Here is a 19725-nt window from a genome sequence, read left to right on the forward strand (position 1 = left end):
GAAAGGTCTCGCCTTTTATTTGCCTCGCTTTTCTGCTCCAACTGCGTGAATTATTAATGGCTCTCGGCAACGGAATGGTCAAGAGAGTGGCATGATCTATCGTTGTATTAGACCTGCCACATTCCCACACAAGCTTCAGCTTCAAAGCTAACAAGGTATAACTCATATATCCGTCAAATTGGAACATAGGGCAACTGAAATTGACGGACGAAACGCGATCATCACGACCTGAAATTCTCCAAATACTTCACACGAAACCCTCTATCCTCAGCCACAGCACTGTCTCTTGTCGGCGTTCCTGTCTCACAATCGAGAACAGGTACCATTTTGTATCCATTGTCGCAGCTTTATTAGCTGCCTTGTTAGTACACTGGAGTCGTCCACTTGCTCGCTCGCTCGTTCGACCACGTCACAACTGGGTCGCATTACGGCCGCCGATCAGTGTGAACTCTTCTCAAAAGAGTTTCGGTTTGTCCCGACGGCTCGGGGCCATACCGCTTAACCCAAGAGCCTATCCCGCACCGACCGTCTGTCTTGTCTGCTCCTGTACCAACTTACCGGTCGTCTGGGATTCTGGGTCTCCCTGCGCCGCCGACCCTCCCTTCCGTTCTTCTGGAAATCCTCCTTGGCTGTTCTCTCATCGTATTGGCTAGCTGGGACCATTCACTCGGTTAGTCCCCGCCACACAGTCCGGGCTGCTGGGTCTTGTCACTCTTGTCACTCACTCTGTGCGACTTTTCGTTCAACGAGGCCCTGCCATACAGGCTGGTTTGGTCGATATCTGGTATGGGCGTGCTTGCTTCTCTCGACTTTTCCTGTCACATATCATTCTCCCAGTGTTAGCCTCCCCTGCCTTTGAACAGGCTTCCCCTGCGATATACGTACCCTACCATCGGGACAAGGACTGGGTATCTGTCACCGGCATATGTATGTATGCTTGACCCACCAAGGCCTGTCCTATCATTCTGCCCTTCTTTAAGCTTGCTGCTACAGTACCTACCTGCTGCTTTTCTGCCGAGTGCTCATGTATTCACATCAAATACTATTTCCTTCCCACCTAACTCATCTCTTCTCGAGTACGATCCTCCAAGGGGGACTTGAAGCAGAGGTTCCATAACGATGGACCACAGAGACCCAGAAGAGGACCCGACGTCAGACTATGGGGATTCAATAGCAACCTCCGAATTTACTTCAGTTAATACCAGGGAACTTTACTCATACGAACATGGAAGGTGTGTTGCTGATCCTTGTCACACCTCGTTGATGAATGCTAATCTGTTAAAGGCGATATCAAGGCTTTCTCTGTGGCCGTTATGGCCTACCAAACGACGATGCTGAGCAGGTCCGCGAGGGCCTGAAGCATAAGCTGTACCTGGATTATCTCCTCGACGGAAAGCTATTTCTGGCCCCCATAGGGAACAACCCGCAAAAGATTGTTGATCTTGGTACAGGTGTTGGCATGTGGGCACAAGACGGTCAGTTTTTCCGCCTCGGTTGCAATACTCTCAGGCTGACAATGAGCTTACCTTAGTCGCGGAAAATTTCCCCAGTGCACGAGTGATAGGCTGTGATCTTTCACCCATCCAACCGCACTGGACGCCGCCCAACGTTGAGTTTCGGGTAGAAGATCTCGAGGATGAAAATCGTCCTTGGACAAGAATATATGAAGATGCAGATTTAATTCATGTCAGAGCCTTGTTACAGACTCTGCGAAAACCGAGACAGCTATTGGAGAGAGCTTTTGAGTAAGTTGTGTAAGAATCAACTCGTCGTATTCCCCAGCTCATGCAATGCTGCTAGAAAGCTGAAACCTGGTGCTTGGATTGAAATCCACGAAATTGTTCCCTTCGTCTTCTCTGTTGACGGTACTGCCGGAGATGATCATCCTATGAACCAGTTCTACCGCCTTGTTGAGGGCCCCTTTACCACGATATATGGTTGGAATTTACGCTTTCCATCCCAGATCGTTGAAGCGCTGCGTGACGTTGGATTCATCAATGTCAACGAACGCCATTCATACACACCTGTTGGCCGGTGGCACCAGGAAGCAAAAATGAGAGAAATGGGAATTTTCACCCAAAACATCCTCGAGGAATGGGTCACAGCAATGCTTGGCCGTCCGGACATCATGGGAGTCACGGAAGAAGAGGCATATGAGCTTGGGCACAGCGTGTTCGAAACCTTCAACAACACCCGCATTCACGCACAACTCGACTGGATTGATTGTTGGGCGCAGAAGCCGGTCCAATAGGGCACTGAAGAATCTTAGCAAAATGGCCATCCTGCAAAATTTCTCCCATGCGAACGGGCATCGACAGAGACTGACTCAAAACTGCCAGCGTGCATAACGCTTTTGTCCCCACTTGGAATGTGTGACACCTCAGTACTTTGACTGCTGACCTACCTATCTGGCCTTGGTGACTGGGATGACATGGATGTAGGGTCACCTCGCATGCTGCTCGAGAATTGTAGAAATGCAACACAAAGCAAACAATGCCCCGCCATATAAGCTAAATCTTCTGCGTGGCTTATGCTGGTTGTCTAATTGGGAAACGACTGCATGACGAACTGAAACGGAAACGCTACACCATATCCTCAGCTCTGCTCCATACACAGTTTAGCACAGCTATAGGCTTGACTTTGAGGTGAGTATGGGACAAGCAACGCCTCCACTGTTCTGTGGTGATATTTGGGGCTGAACTTGACATATTGTCTATCCTAGTCAGCAAAACATTAGCGGCCTTCCATGGCTGGGTGCGCTTCCGATCTGTAATCCTCAGCCGTGCCGAGTAAGTTGGTTAGCTTAAGAATCTTGAGTAGAACACTGCATTCCCCAAGGGTTGGGGATAAGCTGATATGAGAGCGCTTTGAGTCCGGTACAGATGCCAGCATGAACAAAATGTTCTTATGATTATGGTGCCTCTGTGGCCATTCATGTATTCTAGTTCGAGCTAGGATTGTGAGCTGTATGTGAGGCAGTTGCCAAGGAAAAGAAACACAGGGGAAATAGAATGTTAGATACCGGTATACTGTATCATGTTCAAGCACTATCAGGCAAACGACATTCAAGACAAAACATTACACTCGGAGGGAGCAAAGCAGATAAACAGAAGAAAAACGGCGCTCGTATATCGTATCACATCACTGCTCACGGTGCCCTAATTCCCACCATACATACGACCACCTGGAGGATTACCAGTCGGAGGGCGCCCCATACCTCCCATGCCGGGTGGCATACCAGGCATACCCCCGCCAAAGCCACCACTGAAGCTGCCAAATCCACCCATGGGAGTAAAACTTGAAGTGTCGTTGTAACCAGACATCATATAAGTCCAGTCCATCTCACCAGGCTCGTCGCTGGAGGCAACGGAGCCCGAGTTTGCACGTTGGCCATGGTGTACAGTTCCGGGCGTCATGTGGCCAACAGAAGGGGCAAACCCAGTGGAAGAGGGCGTCGTGACCTGAGAATGCGGGACACCGAGTGGAGGCTGGGGAGGATTTGGAACAGGTCGATTGGCCTGCTTTGCTCGCCGGCGAGCTGCTACACGCTCACGCAAAGGCCCCGAGAAAGCTGGTCTGTGGACTTGTCTGCCAGCAGCTACCAGAGCAGCTTCATGCGCATCCCAGGCTTTGATAAAATGGCCACCAAAAGCCATATGCATAGGATTGTGGTAGTTATTGAGAAGGCCACGGAGGTCATGATTCTTTTCGATGGCATCCCATGCTCGCTCTACCATTGGGCCAGAGACGCGGTGGCGTAACTCCTGGACAAGAAACATGTAGGCGGGAAAGGGGAAGTGGTGCATAGAGTACCATTTAAAGGGCCGGAGGGACTCAGATGACTGGACGACGTTGTCGTATTCGATCATTTGCGTGGCTTGCAAGAAGAGGCTGTCACGTTCAACGTCTTTAAGGGGCAGATTGTCGTCATTGCTATGCATTCGAACCAGGAAGCTAATGATTCGCATCTTGCACATAGCTTGACGAGTCATGGTAAGAGTAAAGAAGTGCAGGGGGATCTTAGGGTCGCATTGGCTCAGGTAAGTGCCTTCTATGTGTGCACAGAAACCGTCGAGCGTATAGGCAGGGCCGTCTTGACCAGCAAGGCGGATGGTAGCTTGGTTCTTGGAAGCAGGTGTCCCAGCAGGACTCTTATCTGTGTTGTTCATTTTATAGCTGTCGCGATTACTATCGCTTGAAACAGCCATAGCGAGCTCGACTCTCGTAAGAGAAAAGAGCATCTCGGTTGGTCCAGAATGTGGTGTGGGTAACTCTTTACCGTCAACATGTAAATCCGAGTCATTGACGTTCATGGGAATCTTGCAGTCGCCGCCAGTCGAGAGAGCAGTGACTGTTGACCCTGCCATCTCTCCTAGCCGTCGATCGTATCCCACAAGGGTCCACCACAGTCGGCGACGCTGCTCAACCTCAAACGGCGGCAGCCCAAACTGTGCTGGATCTCGGTGAAGCCCCATCCGCTGGGCAATGCGGACAGCTAAACCAATGAGGCAGAATACTTGACGAGGGTCAACGAACCATCGAACAGCAAACTAAGTAAACGTTAAGCGACAGCATGCGCAAAGGAATTCCCAGGTTAAACTTACGAGGTAAAGAATATACGCCTGCAAGAGAATAGGATCATTGACCCTCATAAACCCGGCTTTCGTCAGCGCATGCTGCGTACCAGTGTGGTATCTCGCCAGGAGCTCCTTTTTGGTCTCGTTGAACCGTTTGTAAACGTCTGCATCCTCAAGCGATGTGATCGCCATGAGGTACATGGAGAACATGAGGGCCTCGATGTTCTTTGGTGCATTTTCGAGATCCGAGCTCGCCTCTATGATCTGTGCTTGAACTGTAGGAACATGTGTTATCTTGAGCAGGGGATTAATGTTGTCAATATAGATTTGCCAGAGCTGGAAGATGTGTATTGTGGAAGGATGAAGATTCGCGATGGGGACTGGGGCAGCTCCAACGATGAAAGGAAACCCATCAGTGTCAAACATTCGGTCAAAGGCACGATGGATAGTTGAGCCTACTTCAGGCTCATCATCAGAGGAATCTTGCAGCATGTGTTCACTGGCTCGAAACTACGTTGTATATTAGACAATTGCAGTGAGCGAGAGGAGAACTCAACCTACCTCCTTGTGATAAGAAAACCACGCCCCGCCGCCAGTCCTATAATAACGTGAGTAGAAGTGCTTCGAGGGGCGTTGACATGCTTTGTCAGTAGGATGCATACCTTTGTTCTGAATTAGACGGTGCAGGGGATGAACTAGCTTCAGGGGTTGTCTTAAGACCTTCGAAATCGTTCTCAAGCTCTTCGACATCTTCACCGGGGGGGCCATCAGGTCTTAATTCATGCCCGATGGCATCAACTTTGACACCATGCTCCGCTAGAAGGGTTTCGTACTTTTTTAGCCGATCGATCAGGTCCTTCTCCTGGAGACGCTTCTTCCGGCGTCGAGGAGGCTGGGGTGGAATAACACGACATTCAACCTTGGCCTTTACACAGTTGGCACACGGCTTGTTCTTGTCACAGCGAACCTTACGCTGTTGACAAAGCACACAACTGGTCCCGCGAGTTAATTTGATGGCGGAAGGATCCTGGGGTTGCTGTCCTTGAGACTGCTGTTGTTGCTGCGGGGCCGATCCGGGGACACCGGGAATGCCATTTGGGTAAGGCATGACCAGTCAGTGACCGTGTCAGAGGACCGAATCGCCGGATGGTCTAACCCCGACGAAGTGGGTATCCTATCCCGGATCTGTACGGGACCGGGCAAGGGGTACAGGCGACGGCAAAGGAGGTTTCGGGCCTGGGCGAATGTGTGCTGAGACAACAAGACACAGCAACAGCCACGAGTTATTGGGTATTGACGTGGCGGCGAATGAAGAGCGGGGGTAGACCCCAGAAAGAGGCGTTTTGTTCAGATTTGAGAGACTCTCATGGGTTCCCTGAGCTGCAAGTCTCTTTCAGCTGTAGGTACTGACTGTCCAGTCGGAATTCTCAGCCCTACAGTAAGAAGCTTGCCTATCTACAGTAAAGTAGCTTGTGGATAAGTAGGGATCAGAGTCAGGGCCCTGCAAACGCATCCATCCATCTGCTTGTGGCCAGTGACAGGACAGATCTGCAGAAGAGGAAACGAACGTTGCGATGTGTTGGATGGATAATTATGGCGTGTTTGCGATCTTCGGGCCCGAGATTACGGGAGCGGGAGCTTGAATTTTGCTTGGCGACCGTGCTCTTTTATGACCGAACTGTCTGATATCGTAAGTAGGATTGAACTGATTGGTCGCCTCGATAATTGCGTGCTAATGGGTGTTGAAGATGAGGTTGAGCGGATCGGATACAATCAGGGACGGGTCAAGACGTGTAGTCCAAGGGCGAAATGAAGAAGAGACGAAGTACCTTAGGGAGACTCTCCTCGGGTAGTAGACAAGAAAATGGCCGAGAGTTGTCAAGTTGGAGTGTTGCTCATGATGAGTTTATGTCCGTCGGTCCCGAGGGAGGGGACACTCTTGGCACCTTCGCGACTTTGATTTCCCAATCGAGTATAGGTAGCTTTGTGGTCTCCGGATCCGACCTATAACTGATCCCTTCACCTTCGGGACCCTTATTCTACGTCAAACCACTTCTCTCGGGTCAATTTTCGTAATTGTCTCTATTAGGATGAGTATTGACCGAGCACGCGTCTTTTCTGTGTGCAAATCTCTTCTAGGTCCTGCCGCTAGTTTCATCTTGTTGCATGGCTCGGTTTTCAGTCCGTCCGATGATTACTTGTAGTGTAGATATATATCTAGCAAAATGTCCTGTTCAACAAGCCTCATCTTGCTCAGCAGCACCAGATTTCAGTGTTTCCCAACGTCTTCAAATATACCAATACTGATAAGCTGTATAATATTACATCTTATAAGCCCCTGCACCTCTAGCTGAACGGCTTCAGCTTCAACTTCAACCATGTCTCCCCCTGAAAAGACCGAATCTCATGCTCCAGATCGCAAATCATTCAACTCGCTTTCATCAGCCGAACCACAAATTCCTTTCGAGCCTAACAACAAAACATCATCACCAGATGAGAGGCTTCAATCACCTCAAGGCAACCAGCAAGAGTCAGCAAATGACACCAAGGAAGATGAGTCAAGTCCCAGGGGCCCAGCGTTCGACAAAGAAGCTCAGGAGAACTACAAACCAAAGACTCTGAAGTTTTGGCTTATAATCCTATCCGTCTTTGCTGCCATGTTTCTCGTCGCTCTCGACCGCACAATCATTGCAACTGCCATTCCTCAAATCACGAACGACTTCCAGAGCCTAGGCGACATAGGATGGTATGGTTCTGCATACATGCTCACAACAGCTGCCTTTCAGCTCATTTTTGGTCGTATCTATCGATTCTACCCTTTGAGGACGACCTTCCTCGTCTGTATCTTGTTATTCGAGATTGGCTCTGCCATTTGTGGTGCCGCTCCCAATTCTGTTGCTTTCATCGTCGGAAGAGCTATTGCTGGCATTGGCTCAGCAGGCATCATGACAGGGTCGATGATGTCTATTGTTCCTATGATTCCTCTTCATAAGCGGCCAATGTTTCAATGTAAGTTTACAACTCTCCCCTCCATGACTAAACGAGCAACGGCTAACAGAATTATAGCTATGTTTGGCACGGTTTTTGGCATCTCGTCCGTTGTTGGACCCCTTCTTGGAGGCGCCTTCACTCAGCATGCCACTTGGAGATGGTGTTTCTATATGAACCTCCCTGTAGGATTCGTCGCCTCGGTCTTCCTCTTCTTCTTCCTCCACATATCGCCCAAGAAGCACGAGCCTGTTCCTGTTCTGAAGCATATTACCCGGTTAGACCCGCTCGGAACATTCTTCTTTGTGCCATCCATGATCTGCCTCATTCTTGCCCTTCAATGGGGTGGCTCGACTTACCCCTGGGGCAGCTGGCGAATAATTCTCCTTTTCGTTCTCTTCGCTGTTACAGCCTTCATTTTTGCTCTCATACAGATCAAGATGCCCGAGACCGCAACTGTTCCCGCCAAGGTCATCACTCAGAGGACTATGCTGGCCTGTGCATGGACCATGCTGTTTGTTGGTGGTGGTATGATGATTGTCGTTTACTATCTCCCCTTGTGGTGTAAGTAGCCCCTGTCTTCTCTCTTCATTTTGTTTATAACATGCGCTTACAAAATATTAGTCCAGGCTACCAAGGGCGCCAAACCCGTCGACTCGGGCATTTATACGATCCCGTTGGTGCTAAGCCTTGTCATAGCTAGTATTATCTCTGCTGCCTTCACCCAGCGCATTGGCTACTATGCCCCATCTATGCTGATATGTCCCTGTATCATGGCCATTGGAGAGGGGCTCTTGACCACACTCAAGCCAGACACGGGTTCATCGCACTGGATTGCCTATCAGTTCCTTGTTGGCTTTGGTTTGGGCCTTGGGATGCAGACTTCCGGCCTTGCTGTTCAAGCAACACTTCCAAAGGAGGATATCCCCATCGGAATCTCCATCACCTTCTTCGCGCAACAACTAGGTGGTGCCATATTTGTCTCCGTTGGGCAGACTGTGCTCAACGGGCTCCTCGCGAAACATTTATCAGATATACCCAACCTCACGCCCAAGAAAATTGTCGATGCAGGTGCTACAGAACTAAACAAGATAGTTCCGGCCGAGTACATGCCCCTGGTGAAGGACGCCTACAATGTTGCCATTACGCGGATATTCTTTGTGAGCCTGGCATTGACTCTAGCCCAGTTGATTTGTGCTCTTGGTGTGGAATGGAAGAGCATCAAGCCCAGGGCCGAGTCATCACCAGAGGCCGGCAACCCTCAGGTTCGACAGGAGTCAAAGCCGGACGAGTCATGATGGACGATATATCAGACATTTGGGTTTGTAATTTTGACGGGGCTAGTAGCAAAGGAAACTCACCTCATAAAACAAGACCGCTCATGCAAAAGTAAGTCAAATAGTATAATACATATGTAGATTAGAACAGAATAATAGCGATTACGAGCGTACATTCATGACCCAATACCTCAAACAGGAAACTGGCTTTGACTCGGATGCCATCCGATTAGCTATTCCAGTATCACACCGTGCACCGGCCGCTCTCAACACCAGGCGGCCTGTTCTATGTTGGGTTTCTTAGTCGCACTTGGGAGGCGTAGGATGGCGGTGAAGCCTTTGTGTCATGATCATCATGCGACATCCACCAGAGGCGACTTGGACAGGGGACCCATCTCTATGATCGCAGAAAGGATCAAAAAGAAGGCATAGCCTGAAGAATCCTTGGAAGTTAGTTGATATTTCTATCGTGAACGGATTTGTAAATAAATAAATGTCTTCAACGTGAGGGGTTTCTCTTCTCCAAGTCCACGACGCTCAAAAATCACATTCATCTGTAATACTTCTTGACCGCCATCTTTGGCTTACAGCTTATACGCGATTGCGCCGAATTATCAGCGGTTTCCTCCTCTCCTCAAACATTTCCTAAACTCAATTGCAATCGACATGTGCACAAGTATCAAGACCACAATGGCTTGCGGCCACACGTTCACAAACTATGCCACAACATGTGGCATGGCCACAAACTCTCGTCCATGCACTCCCAATGCCAAAATTCAACATCTCAACGACACGTGCGCAGCGTGCGATCCGGCAGCCCGGAGGCGCCGTGTCCGTCAGGACTACGAGAGCCGGCACGCCGAGCTCATGGCCGAGTACATGGCGGCCAAACAGACAGGAGATGGAGCAGCCATGGCGCGTGTGGAGCTTCTGGTCATGGAAAATTCCATGACCACAATGGAGCGGAATTTCGAGATCGGCATGCACTGTCAGGAAGAGGATGTCATGTGGTGGGAGATGAATTGAACGACAAAGATGCGCTGAAATGATTTATGACGATTACGAGACGGATCTGGCGTTTGTCTGTACAAACAATGGAAGGACTACTGCGTATTTATGAACTACCTGCTTATCAACATCTGCCATCAACGATGGACTTCTGAGCCCAACATGTCCCCGAGCCATTATTATTCCAATCGTCTAACTACCGATGTAACATGCACCAGAGTCTACCGTGACTCTTTATATCCTCCGCTCTATGTGTAAAACACCAAAAAAATAGACAAGTCAAGGATTGGTAACCGAGGTCCCGGCTCGGCGTTTTTCGTGTTCCGCGTAAAATGACAAAAGGGAATCATTCTTGGTCTTGATGCCGAAAAGAGTGCCCTCAGCTTTATGCCGAGGGATGCAAAGTGGTATCCAATGTTATCAAAGCAAAATGTGAGGCCGTGTCTTTCGTAACACCTTTCATGAGGTGAGCTTCAATGCGATCTGGGTGATGGTGGCTGTGGTGATACTGATCGGTAGGTGGGACGGTCGTATTGTACGTTCCTGAAGGCCGGCATGAGAGTGTCAATGCTGAGTGGTGTTTGTATTGAAAGATAATCCAAGTCGACAGAGCTAGCAGCCGACGTCGTGGAAGTTGAAGAAGTATCGGAAGTGAAAGAGGTGGCTTGCTTGTACTTCTTACTCGGCGCAGGCGAGTCGCTGTCGATGCTATTGCGATGAGGACGTTTCCCGCTACGAGACGGCATGACTGTGCGTGTCGCGGGTTGCTGCAGGTAGAAATCAGGCGTTGGGATGTTCAAATGATGTGAAGCCGTCGACACGCCGACCACTTTGTCCGTACTTTGACCACAGGCGGCGATCATGGTTTGAGTGTGTCCGAAAATGAGAGTGGTGAGATAATATGGAGTGGACACCCGAGGCGGGAGACTAGGTAAATTCAAAGGTTGGTCAAACCTGGAGGCGGCGACGAAGATCGGGTTGGGCGATGAATATCGGAGAATTAGAGATTGAGATTGAGTATGAGATTCGAGGCAGATAAGAGATGCGATGTGCGACTATTTCAGATCAGATGAGTGCTTGATATTTGCCGGAAAGATCCAGTTATGGTCCAGCCAGTGAGAAACAGAGACAACCGAGAAGGAAGAGGAGGGGCTGAAATAGGTGAAGGGGGAGAAAAGAGACAATGGGACGACGATCTTGATGGAGATAAAGAGGATAAAGGCTGATGGATCTGGAGAATCAAATCAATGGCGGGGAAAGATGAGAGAGAAGAAGAGAAAGAAGAAGAAAGGCGGAATGTGGGAAATGTGAGACTCGGGTGTATGAGAAAAGAAAGAAAATGAAGCCACAATAATAATAATAAGAGGGAAGCAGACGTGCCCGGTGGTATCGCCCGTCTGAGCCAAAATGAGATGCCTGCATTGGATGTATTTGCATTTGCATTTGCATTTGCATTCGCTTTGCATATCTTACCTTGAGCGGCTTGAAAAATTGGTGGAGATGGCCAAGCTTGAAAGCTTCTTTTTGAGTTAACAAAGGCTTGTACTTGGTGACAAGACTTATTAGATTCGACTTTTGTTGACTTCTCGTACAAAGAACCAACACAGTAGCAAAGCCTAGGTACCTATTTTACCGCTGGTGAATGCTGTGCCGAGTAACCTGCAACCATGGCCGGTGTTTTGAACAAAGCAGCTGGTGTATCAAATGGATTGGACCTCGACTCATGGATGATGATCAAAGCACCAGAAAAATACATAGCCACAGGCAGCACGGGCACAGGCATGGATCTGCTCAACTAAGCGAGGTCACGTCAATGTCGACGAGGGACAGACAATAGATATACCATAAATAGACTGCTGGATAACTGATGCCCTTGTTTGTATGTATTTGCTGTTTGCCTTAGATGCCTATATGCAGGAAGCCTGGTTGGGCAGCTATAGGCAATCTTGATAGGTGAATGACTGAGGACTATTATAAATAGTCCTCTCTTTCTATAGCTAGCTTAGAAGAACATAGCCTTTCCTTTCACTAAGTTAGACTGATAATAGGATTGTACCAGCTCATACCTACACACAAAGCACAAAACACATATATGTGCTCAACTTGATTCAGTGCATGAATGATCATGACATGTCACTCTAAAAACCCCGACAAAATTCAGGGTTAGAACGGAAATTGAATGCTGACCTAATACAGTTAACCATCACTGACGGAACAGACCCCACACTCTTACCTAGCTCAGGTAGCCCTGGAGCTCTAGGTAGCAGCCTAGCATGGGTGCGGGGCATCTTTATTCCCATGATCCGTCTACCAGCAACTCATCTCCATCATCTTTCACGCCAACGCCGCCTTGACCAAAGCTAACGATAGCTTCATTCAAGTACCAAACACACTAACCTCAACCCCCTTCCTAACTTCACCACATAATTTCCACGACACACTTCACATTAAACGCTCCGCAGTGTCTTCGCCTCAGCTCACCATGGCTGCCTCGACCCCCGCCAACCCTCTTCTCTCTAACCAGAAGAGTTCCGAGCTTCAGGCTGTTCTTCACCCACTGGTCCTCCTCACCATCTCCGATTACATCACTCGGCATACTCTTCGCCAACAGGAAGGGCCCATCATTGGCGTCTTACTAGGTCAACAAAATGGTCGCGAAATCACAATCGAGCATGCCTTTGAAGCTCACACTCGACAAGAGCCCAATGTGCAAGGTGGATACCTCCTCGATGCCACGAAATTTGGCGCACGGTTAGAACAGAGTCAGTAAACTCGTCTATGCTATCATTATCTCCCTCTAAATATGTACTAGTGATCACTGTCCACAAAGATAGACACCTCGACCTCGTTGGATGGTACACCCTTCTGCCTTCTTCAGGTCCGACCCCGACTATCCTACCAATCCACAATCAGATTCTCGGAGGTTGGAACGAGTCAGCCGTACTCCTCGGATTCCACCCGGAACAGGTCCTTGATCACTCCGTCGGTGGCAGACTTCCACTCACCATTTACGAGAGCAATTATGAAGTCGACGACCCAAAGGCGGATAACGATGGAGAGGACAAGAAGATGGATGATGGGGAGCCCGCTCTCAAGCTCAAGTTTAGAGAGCTTCCCTACTCGGTGGAGACCGACGAAACAGAGATGATCAGCATGAACTACGTTGCTGCTTCAGGAGGAAACGCTGCTGCCGCTCCACAAAAGGAAGACAAGCCCTCTTTGTCCATCGAGTCGAATGGCAAGGGCAAGCGCCGACTGGTAGAGAGCCACGACGAAGATCACAACAAGGCGATTGCGCAGGATGATGAGGTTGCTCTGACGCCGGAAGAGGACGAGACAATTGCTGCCCTCACAGCAAAGGCCAACGCTATCAAGATGCTCCAATCCCGAATACTCCTTCTCACCACCTACCTAGAGCGTCTTCCTCCCTCGTACATCAACGGGAACACAGCGGATTCCAGTAGTATGGACGCCGACTATACCACTCCATCAGCGATAGTGCTTCGCCAGATCCAAGCCCTCGTCAGCCGTTTGGACCTCGTCATTCCCTCGGACAGGCCCGCATTTGAGCGCGAGATGCTCCATGAGGCAAACGATGTTAACCTGGTGAGACTCCTCAACGGCATTGTCCAGAGCGTCGGCCAGGCCCGTGACGTTGGTAAGAAGTTCTATGTTGTCGAAAACGCAAAGGCGTTGCACCGTCGTGGTGCTCCTCCTGGCCCCGGACAGGATTTTGTCATTGACCCAGCGGCTTACAACATTCGTGGAGCCGGCGATCTCCTGATCTGAAATTACTAGATATACGCGTGAAGGCACGATGGCGCGTACGACAGAAAACGACTTAGTTACATTCAGCCGGGCGTTTGGTGTTTGAGGTAGACTACAACTTCAAATCGTGTTTTAGACAAGAATTAAAACATAGACTAGTTAGGCATATCATGTTCACGAGTCTAGTTGTTTGTGGGGATATCCCGGCTTCATGTGTTAAGTCAAGATAGGGATCAAGTGTTCATGTTAATATCGTGGACTATATCTGCTAGGACGAACTCCTTGCAAACCAATTCTTCCAGCCCATTAAGCAAGTCACTTCATATCATACTTGGTATCTCTCCAATCAACCCCAACCTTACCTCCAAACTACCAGTACAGTAGCTGGTAGCTTTATAACTGAGAATCTATTTACACAAACCCTATGAAATACGCCACTGGAATACGTAGCTTTTCGGATATCTTTTTTGTCTATCATTCATAAGTCGTAAAAAGGCAATCTTGATGAAGATCCTATGCCTCAATAACAATCTTCAGGACAAGTTTGCCCTCGTCGTCACTGGTGCGTGTTGCTAGCTCGAATGCACGCTGTGCCTGACCCAGGCCCTTGAAACGGTGGGTGACCATGTCGTCCAACGAGGGTAGGCTGCAGCCAGAGGGGTTCGCAGCTTGCGAACACAAAAGTCGAATGCCGGTGGGATATGTGTTTGAATACCGGAATACGCCCAGGATGTCAATCTCGCGGAGATGAGCCACGGAGAGAGGGAGAGTCTGAATCGGAGTTCCCATGCCCACCATGATTACTTTGCCACCGGCTTTGGTGGCATATAAGCTCGTGTGCATGCATACCTCCTTTCCAGTACACTCGAAGGTGACATCCATACCATCTTCATCCTCCTCGAGCATGAAGCTACCAGCAGGGTTTGATGAAGCAAGGATATCCGCCGCCAATGACTTGGCTCCATCGAAGCGGCTTGCGGTTGAAAAGGTGCTGGCAGGAGTAATGATTCCAGTCTCAGGGGTAGAGATTCCAGAAGAATAGTTTGAAGAGTTCAAACGGGACAGAGGAGTAACAAAGCCATGAGTTGCGAATCCACGGCTTACGGCATAGTTGACACGCCCAGCATCGATATCGGTGATTGTAACTGATGTGCAGCCTGATTGACGAGCCATTGCGGCAGTCAAAAGGCCCACGGTGCCGGCACCGATGACAAGGGCGGTGGAGCCCGGCTCCGGCCTGGCACGGTTCACAGCATGGATAGCCACAGACAGCGGCTCGAGGAGGGCGGCGGCCTCGAACGAGACGTTATCGGGCAACCTGAATTCGAGTCAGTAACCAGGGCTGTCAGGAATAGCGTGTTGAGCTTACTTGTGGCACCAGACAGCGGGATGGTTAATCCTCTCTTGCAATGTGCCTTGGTAGTGAGGGTAGGTTTTGGCACTGCTTCTGAAACGTAACTTTTTGCATAGGTTATAACGGCCTTTACGGCAGATGCCGCAGTTTCCACAAGCAACACCAACTTCAAGAGCAACTCGGTCGCCCAGCTTGAAGCCACTCACTTGAGGACCAATAGCAACAACTTCGCCGGACGATTCATGGCCTAGTGACAGTGGGTGGCAGGCACAGAGATCGCCATTGGCAAATTTCTTGTAGTAGGAGACATCTGAACCACAAATGCCAGTCGCCTTGATAGCGATCTGAAGCTCACCTGCCGCTGGAGCCTCGAGAGTCCTTGTTTCCTGCAACGCGGGAAGTCAGCCAAGTGTTCGGGTAGGGCTGAAACGACAGCAACCATAGAGGTAAGGTTGTCAGGGTCGGCTTACCAGTCGCAGATCGCGGGGACCATGCAAGACAGAGGCACTGATGCTCAATGGCTTCGATGGACCACTGGGTAGATGCGTTGGTGCGATCTCTCCCGTAGCAACTGGGGCCATAACTGTCAACAACAACGCTTGAAGCGTGGGATAAAGGTGGGATGTTGGTGAGAATGGAGACTTGAGGTCGGGCGATGGCTTGGTCAGTTGCCGTTTGGGGCAAATACAGCAAAGGGGATTGGCTGGCGGAGAGAGATGAAAACGTGGGAGACGGCCAGCGCGTGGGGGTAAGGGCCTAGGATAGCTCGTGGAGGCGCTCCAAGTGCCAAGTGCCTACGAGGTGGATTGGTGTAAGATATAGAAGTATACAAGACTTGATATCCTTGAGCTGTTTGACACGAATGCTTGAGCCGGTTTGGGCAGGTAAAAAGGCTCACGGCTATGTATCAATGGATCGAGGAGGAATGAGCCAAAGGAAGACGGGTTCCCACCCCTTAAGTACCTACTAAGATAGCACTCCTCACCAGTAACCTCCGGAGCAATTCGCCAGAGGAGTCCGGATCGAGAGCAATCAGAAGCAAGGGCGTGCGCTCATCATCGAAATGCTCAGTGCCAAGGTGGAGCGGCGTCTTGAGGCGTTTGAATTGGGAGGGAGAAGGCCCAGTCAGGAGGCAACAAGCTATCGGTGGGAAACGAGGAGCTTTCCGTTAGGTGTTGTCATATCGCAAACTACCTAGCTGCAGGACTTAGCACGATGGCAATGGCGTATCGGCAGAACGACAGCCCCTGATGCTCAAGAGAGCAAGATGGTCGCCATGTGCCTGGGCCGAGGCCGGACGACCAAGCAGAATTGGTGCATGTTTGACGGACGAGCCTGTAACAGGCGTACAGGCGGGCGTCTTGCATGCACAGATGGGGCGTCACTGAGGGCCCTGATGCTTGTTCGCGGGGCGCGCTATCAAGGGTCTAATAGCGACGTCTACTTGCTGGGCCGTGCTGGAAAATCGTGGACAGGGACATTGTAGTAGGTACCTAGGTAAGTGAAAAGTGTCCAGGCTAGCAGAACACCATGTCGCTGACAGAGGAGGGCTAGAAGGCGTGCTGCCAGAAGAAAATGAGTCTTTTCGTGATCACGGCTTATACGAGTGTTGACGGTTTTGACAATGCTGGCCACCACTGACTGGTGCCCGCTCGTCTAAAGAGGAAACAAGATCATCAATTGTGACGAACGTACGTGTGCCGTAGATACTGTTGCATGCCTCCGCGGCGGAAAACGGCCAGGTGTACCGGGGACCATGTTTGTCCTACTGTAGCATGCACAAGCAGCATCGTGGTGTGGTCCCTAATCAGCCCGAGATCGCGGTGAGTGAGATTGTGGAAGACATCCATGACAGTTGCAGAGTGTCATTGACGTACGTGTCTGGAACGTCAACGACTGCAATTGAAGACAAGGCATTGCTTGATATCGACTTTAAACAGAGGGAATCCAGTGTGGCAAAGGCTGGCCAAGCTTGAGTACGGTCCGTGCAAATAGCGGTCTCATCGGCCTGGATGGATGGATGGATGGATGGATGGATGGATGGACAAAATGAACATCACCATTTCGACAGTTCCAGCTCTCAAGAGCTGTCGTCAACGGTTATCCAACCGTCGTCAGCCACCAGCCAACAATGGATGCGCTATGTTGAGTCGCAGGCAGCAGGGCTAGACAACGGGCCGAGTCATATCCCCCGTTAACTACTAACTAAGGTACGTCGTACTTCTGGGAACATGAAGTGAATTTGAGAAGTGATCAATTTGTCTCAAGAGTTGATGGTGGCCAAGGATGGCTTGCTGCGAGACTGTCAAGGCCAGTGGAGGCATGCTTGATTCTGCAATGCTCGTAGGTCAAGCTGAACAAGACTGATGGGAAAAGAGAGCATAACTACCAGATAAGGTGCCCGCATTGTTCGGTGCAGAGGTGGCCACAGAGGTTCTCTTGTCTCAACTGAGCCTTTCCTTTTTGATAGCAATCTCCTCCAGTGCATGTACCTACTAACCTTGCCGGCCGTGTATCACACCAATCGGGGGATATCCATCCCCTCCAAGTTCCAGGACGAAGGGCAGAACTTTAACCAAGAACCAACCTTTCAGTCCTCGTCGGTCTTCTTATTACCTCTGTAGGAAACACCTTGTGCTGTCTATAACAGTGCCTCGGGGTCGATTTCTCGCTGGAACAACCAATGTTTTGCTTCAAAGGAACTGAAGAATATTACACGGGAACAATTTGAAGCTTTGGGCTGTGATCGATCAAGATTTATACATAGCTGCTTATCACTTCCACTTGTCTGTCTTGTCATGTCGTGCCTTATCAAGCGTTCCAAGGGCCAAGGATCAACCACATAAGAAGCAACACGATGTCGACAGTAAATCTATAGTTGGCAGGGATCAGAGGGTCATACCCCGGACCCCATATGTAAGTATGGTCCAGCCCTCCCTCCCTCCCTCCCTCCCTCCCTCCGTTTGGCGGGGATGGGGTAGGACTGCTTCCGCAATGTTCTCAGTTGTCTTGTTGTTGACGGCGATCTGTTCTCTCCCGATGGGGGTGAGAATGAATGATGGTTTCCAGGTGTGGTGGCTATGGTGCCTCCTACCAATAAATATGTACATCCATGGTTTACCTAGGAGTGTTATATGGGAAACGCCAACAATGGTACAGAGTAAGGTACCTTAGGTAGGCTTGATACATGCATGTTTTGGTTGCCAGCAGCCTCATCATACATTAGTACTTAGGTAGCATGAAAATTTTCAACAGCCAACACACGAAAACAATCTGCACGTCTTTCCTTTCGCCTAAGACCAGGCTAATAAAGCTTGCATCAACAGCCAAGCAATACTGGGCCATTCCAGGGTTATCTGGACCATTCGGATGTTGAGAAGTTTTCTAGAATGCAGCTCGCTCCATCCTTGCCGCAAAGTTCAGCTTGATCCAAACCCAACAGCTCAAGGTAGCCAAGTGCCGACACCACATACGTGCTCAATTCCTGACGCATTGACTCTCTGTCAAGGCGAAATATTCCGTTGTCCTAGATAGCCTCTACATACCAACAACAAGAGAGTTGCACAACTGATTGGCCTGCGGTAGCTATCTTGCTGCACGTCTATTCTAAGGGTTAGCCACAAGGTGCAGAAATGACGAGATGCCATGCGCTTGGGGTTCCACTACTTCATCCCAACCCCTGGATGTGACAGACTGAACCATGGAAGTCTTGAAAACCCGCCCCAGCCGGAAGTCAATTATGATAACCGCCAGTCGCGGTTAACCCCCCCCCCCCCACTATTCTTATTCAGGCTTTATTCCAGGATTCCGACAACTGATCTAACGTTTTAGTCAACCAGGTATCAACATCAGAGAATAGGCACATCCTCCAGACTACCTAGGTAGTAACTAGACGATCCGGAGACTGAAACTAGTACTCCATTACTCTCGTACAAGCGCGTATGTATAGCTGCAACCCAAGGCATGAAACGACGGACGAATAACTCGCTCCCACACAGTTCAAGCCATGACAGTCGCCAAGTACTAATTAGGGTGCCATGAAAGTGCTATGTGTAGGGAGGTAATCGCAATCCCTTCAGACCGCCTCTTTCTTGAGCACGACATAGTATGTACATTGGATGCTTGCTTGGCCTCGCTCAGTCAGGCATCGTCTCATTGGACTACAAGGCCAGACAGTGAGCGGAATACAAATGTTAGCACGCAAACTCTATTCTAAGAGAAAGCAAGCAATGCAAGACACATGTCAGCTCCCTCCTACAGTACAGTACCGTATGTACGTACGTTACCCAGGAAGAAGGTTAATGGACACAGCCAACCAGCTGCACATGTGTCTCGAGGCAGTATTTGATAGGATGCCAGTCTCAATCTTCCGCTTGAGGCCTTCGTTGAGAAACAGCCCTATGGGTGCCGTCCGGCAACCATTGGAACCTGCAAGACTGGTTGGTTCAATTTTGGGCCTTGCTGACAGTCTTGTTCATGCAAGATTGACGGGATATACTATTCGACTGAGGTTGAGAGCTTACTTACAGGTAGTTAGTTACACCTTTGCTCCCAATGCTTTCAGGGTGACACAGCATATGTGCACAGCAGGTTTCACCATAATCATCATAGAAATGCAATCTACATACCACCTCCAGAGTCTCGAACTGATGTTCTATGCGACCGTTACATGGCGTAGAGTGTTTTTCTGCAGCTTGGCCTCGGTCAAGATTATAGTCAGGGTCTCCCTGACCGGATTTCAGCATCAGACGAG

General features: G+C 49.8%; 7 protein-coding genes across 7 annotated transcripts; 4 read left to right on the plus strand and 3 right to left on the minus strand.

Moving 5' to 3' along the window:
• Nucleotides 1-1119: 1119 nt before the first annotated feature.
• On the plus strand, nt 1120-2251 carry FSUBG_3552 (umta methyltransferase family; the record flags this gene model as incomplete). The annotated part of the gene is made up of 4 exons (XM_036681445.1): nt 1120-1232; nt 1285-1475; nt 1532-1745; nt 1801-2251. 4 exons carry the CDS (start codon nt 1120-1122, stop codon nt 2249-2251), a joined length of 969 nt encoding a protein of 322 aa, XP_036540916.1.
• A 907-nt stretch (nt 2252-3158) lies between these two features.
• Nucleotides 3159-5685, minus strand: FSUBG_3553 (uncharacterized protein; the record flags this gene model as incomplete). The annotated part of the gene is made up of 4 exons (XM_036681446.1): nt 3159-4550; nt 4605-5087; nt 5139-5175; nt 5240-5685. The coding sequence occupies 4 exons, from the start codon at nt 5683-5685 to the stop codon at nt 3159-3161; spliced, it is 2358 nt and encodes a 785-aa protein (XP_036540917.1).
• Nucleotides 5686-6955: 1270 nt separating this feature from the next.
• On the plus strand, nt 6956-8863 carry FSUBG_3554 (major facilitator superfamily transporter; the record flags this gene model as incomplete). Its single annotated transcript, XM_036681447.1, has 3 exons — nt 6956-7586; nt 7644-8129; nt 8190-8863. The coding sequence occupies 3 exons, from the start codon at nt 6956-6958 to the stop codon at nt 8861-8863; spliced, it is 1791 nt and encodes a 596-aa protein (XP_036540918.1).
• Nucleotides 8864-9508: 645 nt separating this feature from the next.
• FSUBG_3555 (uncharacterized protein) lies at nt 9509-9868 on the plus strand (the record flags this gene model as incomplete). Its single annotated transcript, XM_036681448.1, has 1 exon — nt 9509-9868. One exon carries the CDS (start codon nt 9509-9511, stop codon nt 9866-9868), a length of 360 nt encoding a protein of 119 aa, XP_036540919.1.
• Nucleotides 9869-10323: 455 nt separating this feature from the next.
• On the minus strand, nt 10324-10713 carry FSUBG_3556 (uncharacterized protein; the record flags this gene model as incomplete). The annotated part of the gene is made up of 1 exon (XM_036681449.1): nt 10324-10713. One exon carries the CDS (start codon nt 10711-10713, stop codon nt 10324-10326), a length of 390 nt encoding a protein of 129 aa, XP_036540920.1.
• A 1619-nt stretch (nt 10714-12332) lies between these two features.
• FSUBG_3557 (cop9 (constitutive photomorphogenic) subunit 6) lies at nt 12333-13639 on the plus strand (the record flags this gene model as incomplete). Its single annotated transcript, XM_036681450.1, has 2 exons — nt 12333-12612; nt 12663-13639. 2 exons carry the CDS (start codon nt 12333-12335, stop codon nt 13637-13639), a joined length of 1257 nt encoding a protein of 418 aa, XP_036540921.1.
• Nucleotides 13640-14131: 492 nt separating this feature from the next.
• FSUBG_3558 (Sorbitol dehydrogenase) lies at nt 14132-15553 on the minus strand (the record flags this gene model as incomplete). Its single annotated transcript, XM_036681451.1, has 3 exons — nt 14132-14936; nt 14988-15358; nt 15443-15553. 3 exons carry the CDS (start codon nt 15551-15553, stop codon nt 14132-14134), a joined length of 1287 nt encoding a protein of 428 aa, XP_036540922.1.
• Nucleotides 15554-19725: the final 4172 nt, after the last annotated feature.

Source organism: Fusarium subglutinans (genome assembly GCF_013396075.1).
Source record: "Fusarium subglutinans strain NRRL 66333 chromosome Unknown NRRL66333_c0000030, whole genome shotgun sequence".
NCBI classification, from domain to species: Eukaryota; Fungi; Ascomycota; class Sordariomycetes; order Hypocreales; family Nectriaceae; genus Fusarium; species Fusarium subglutinans.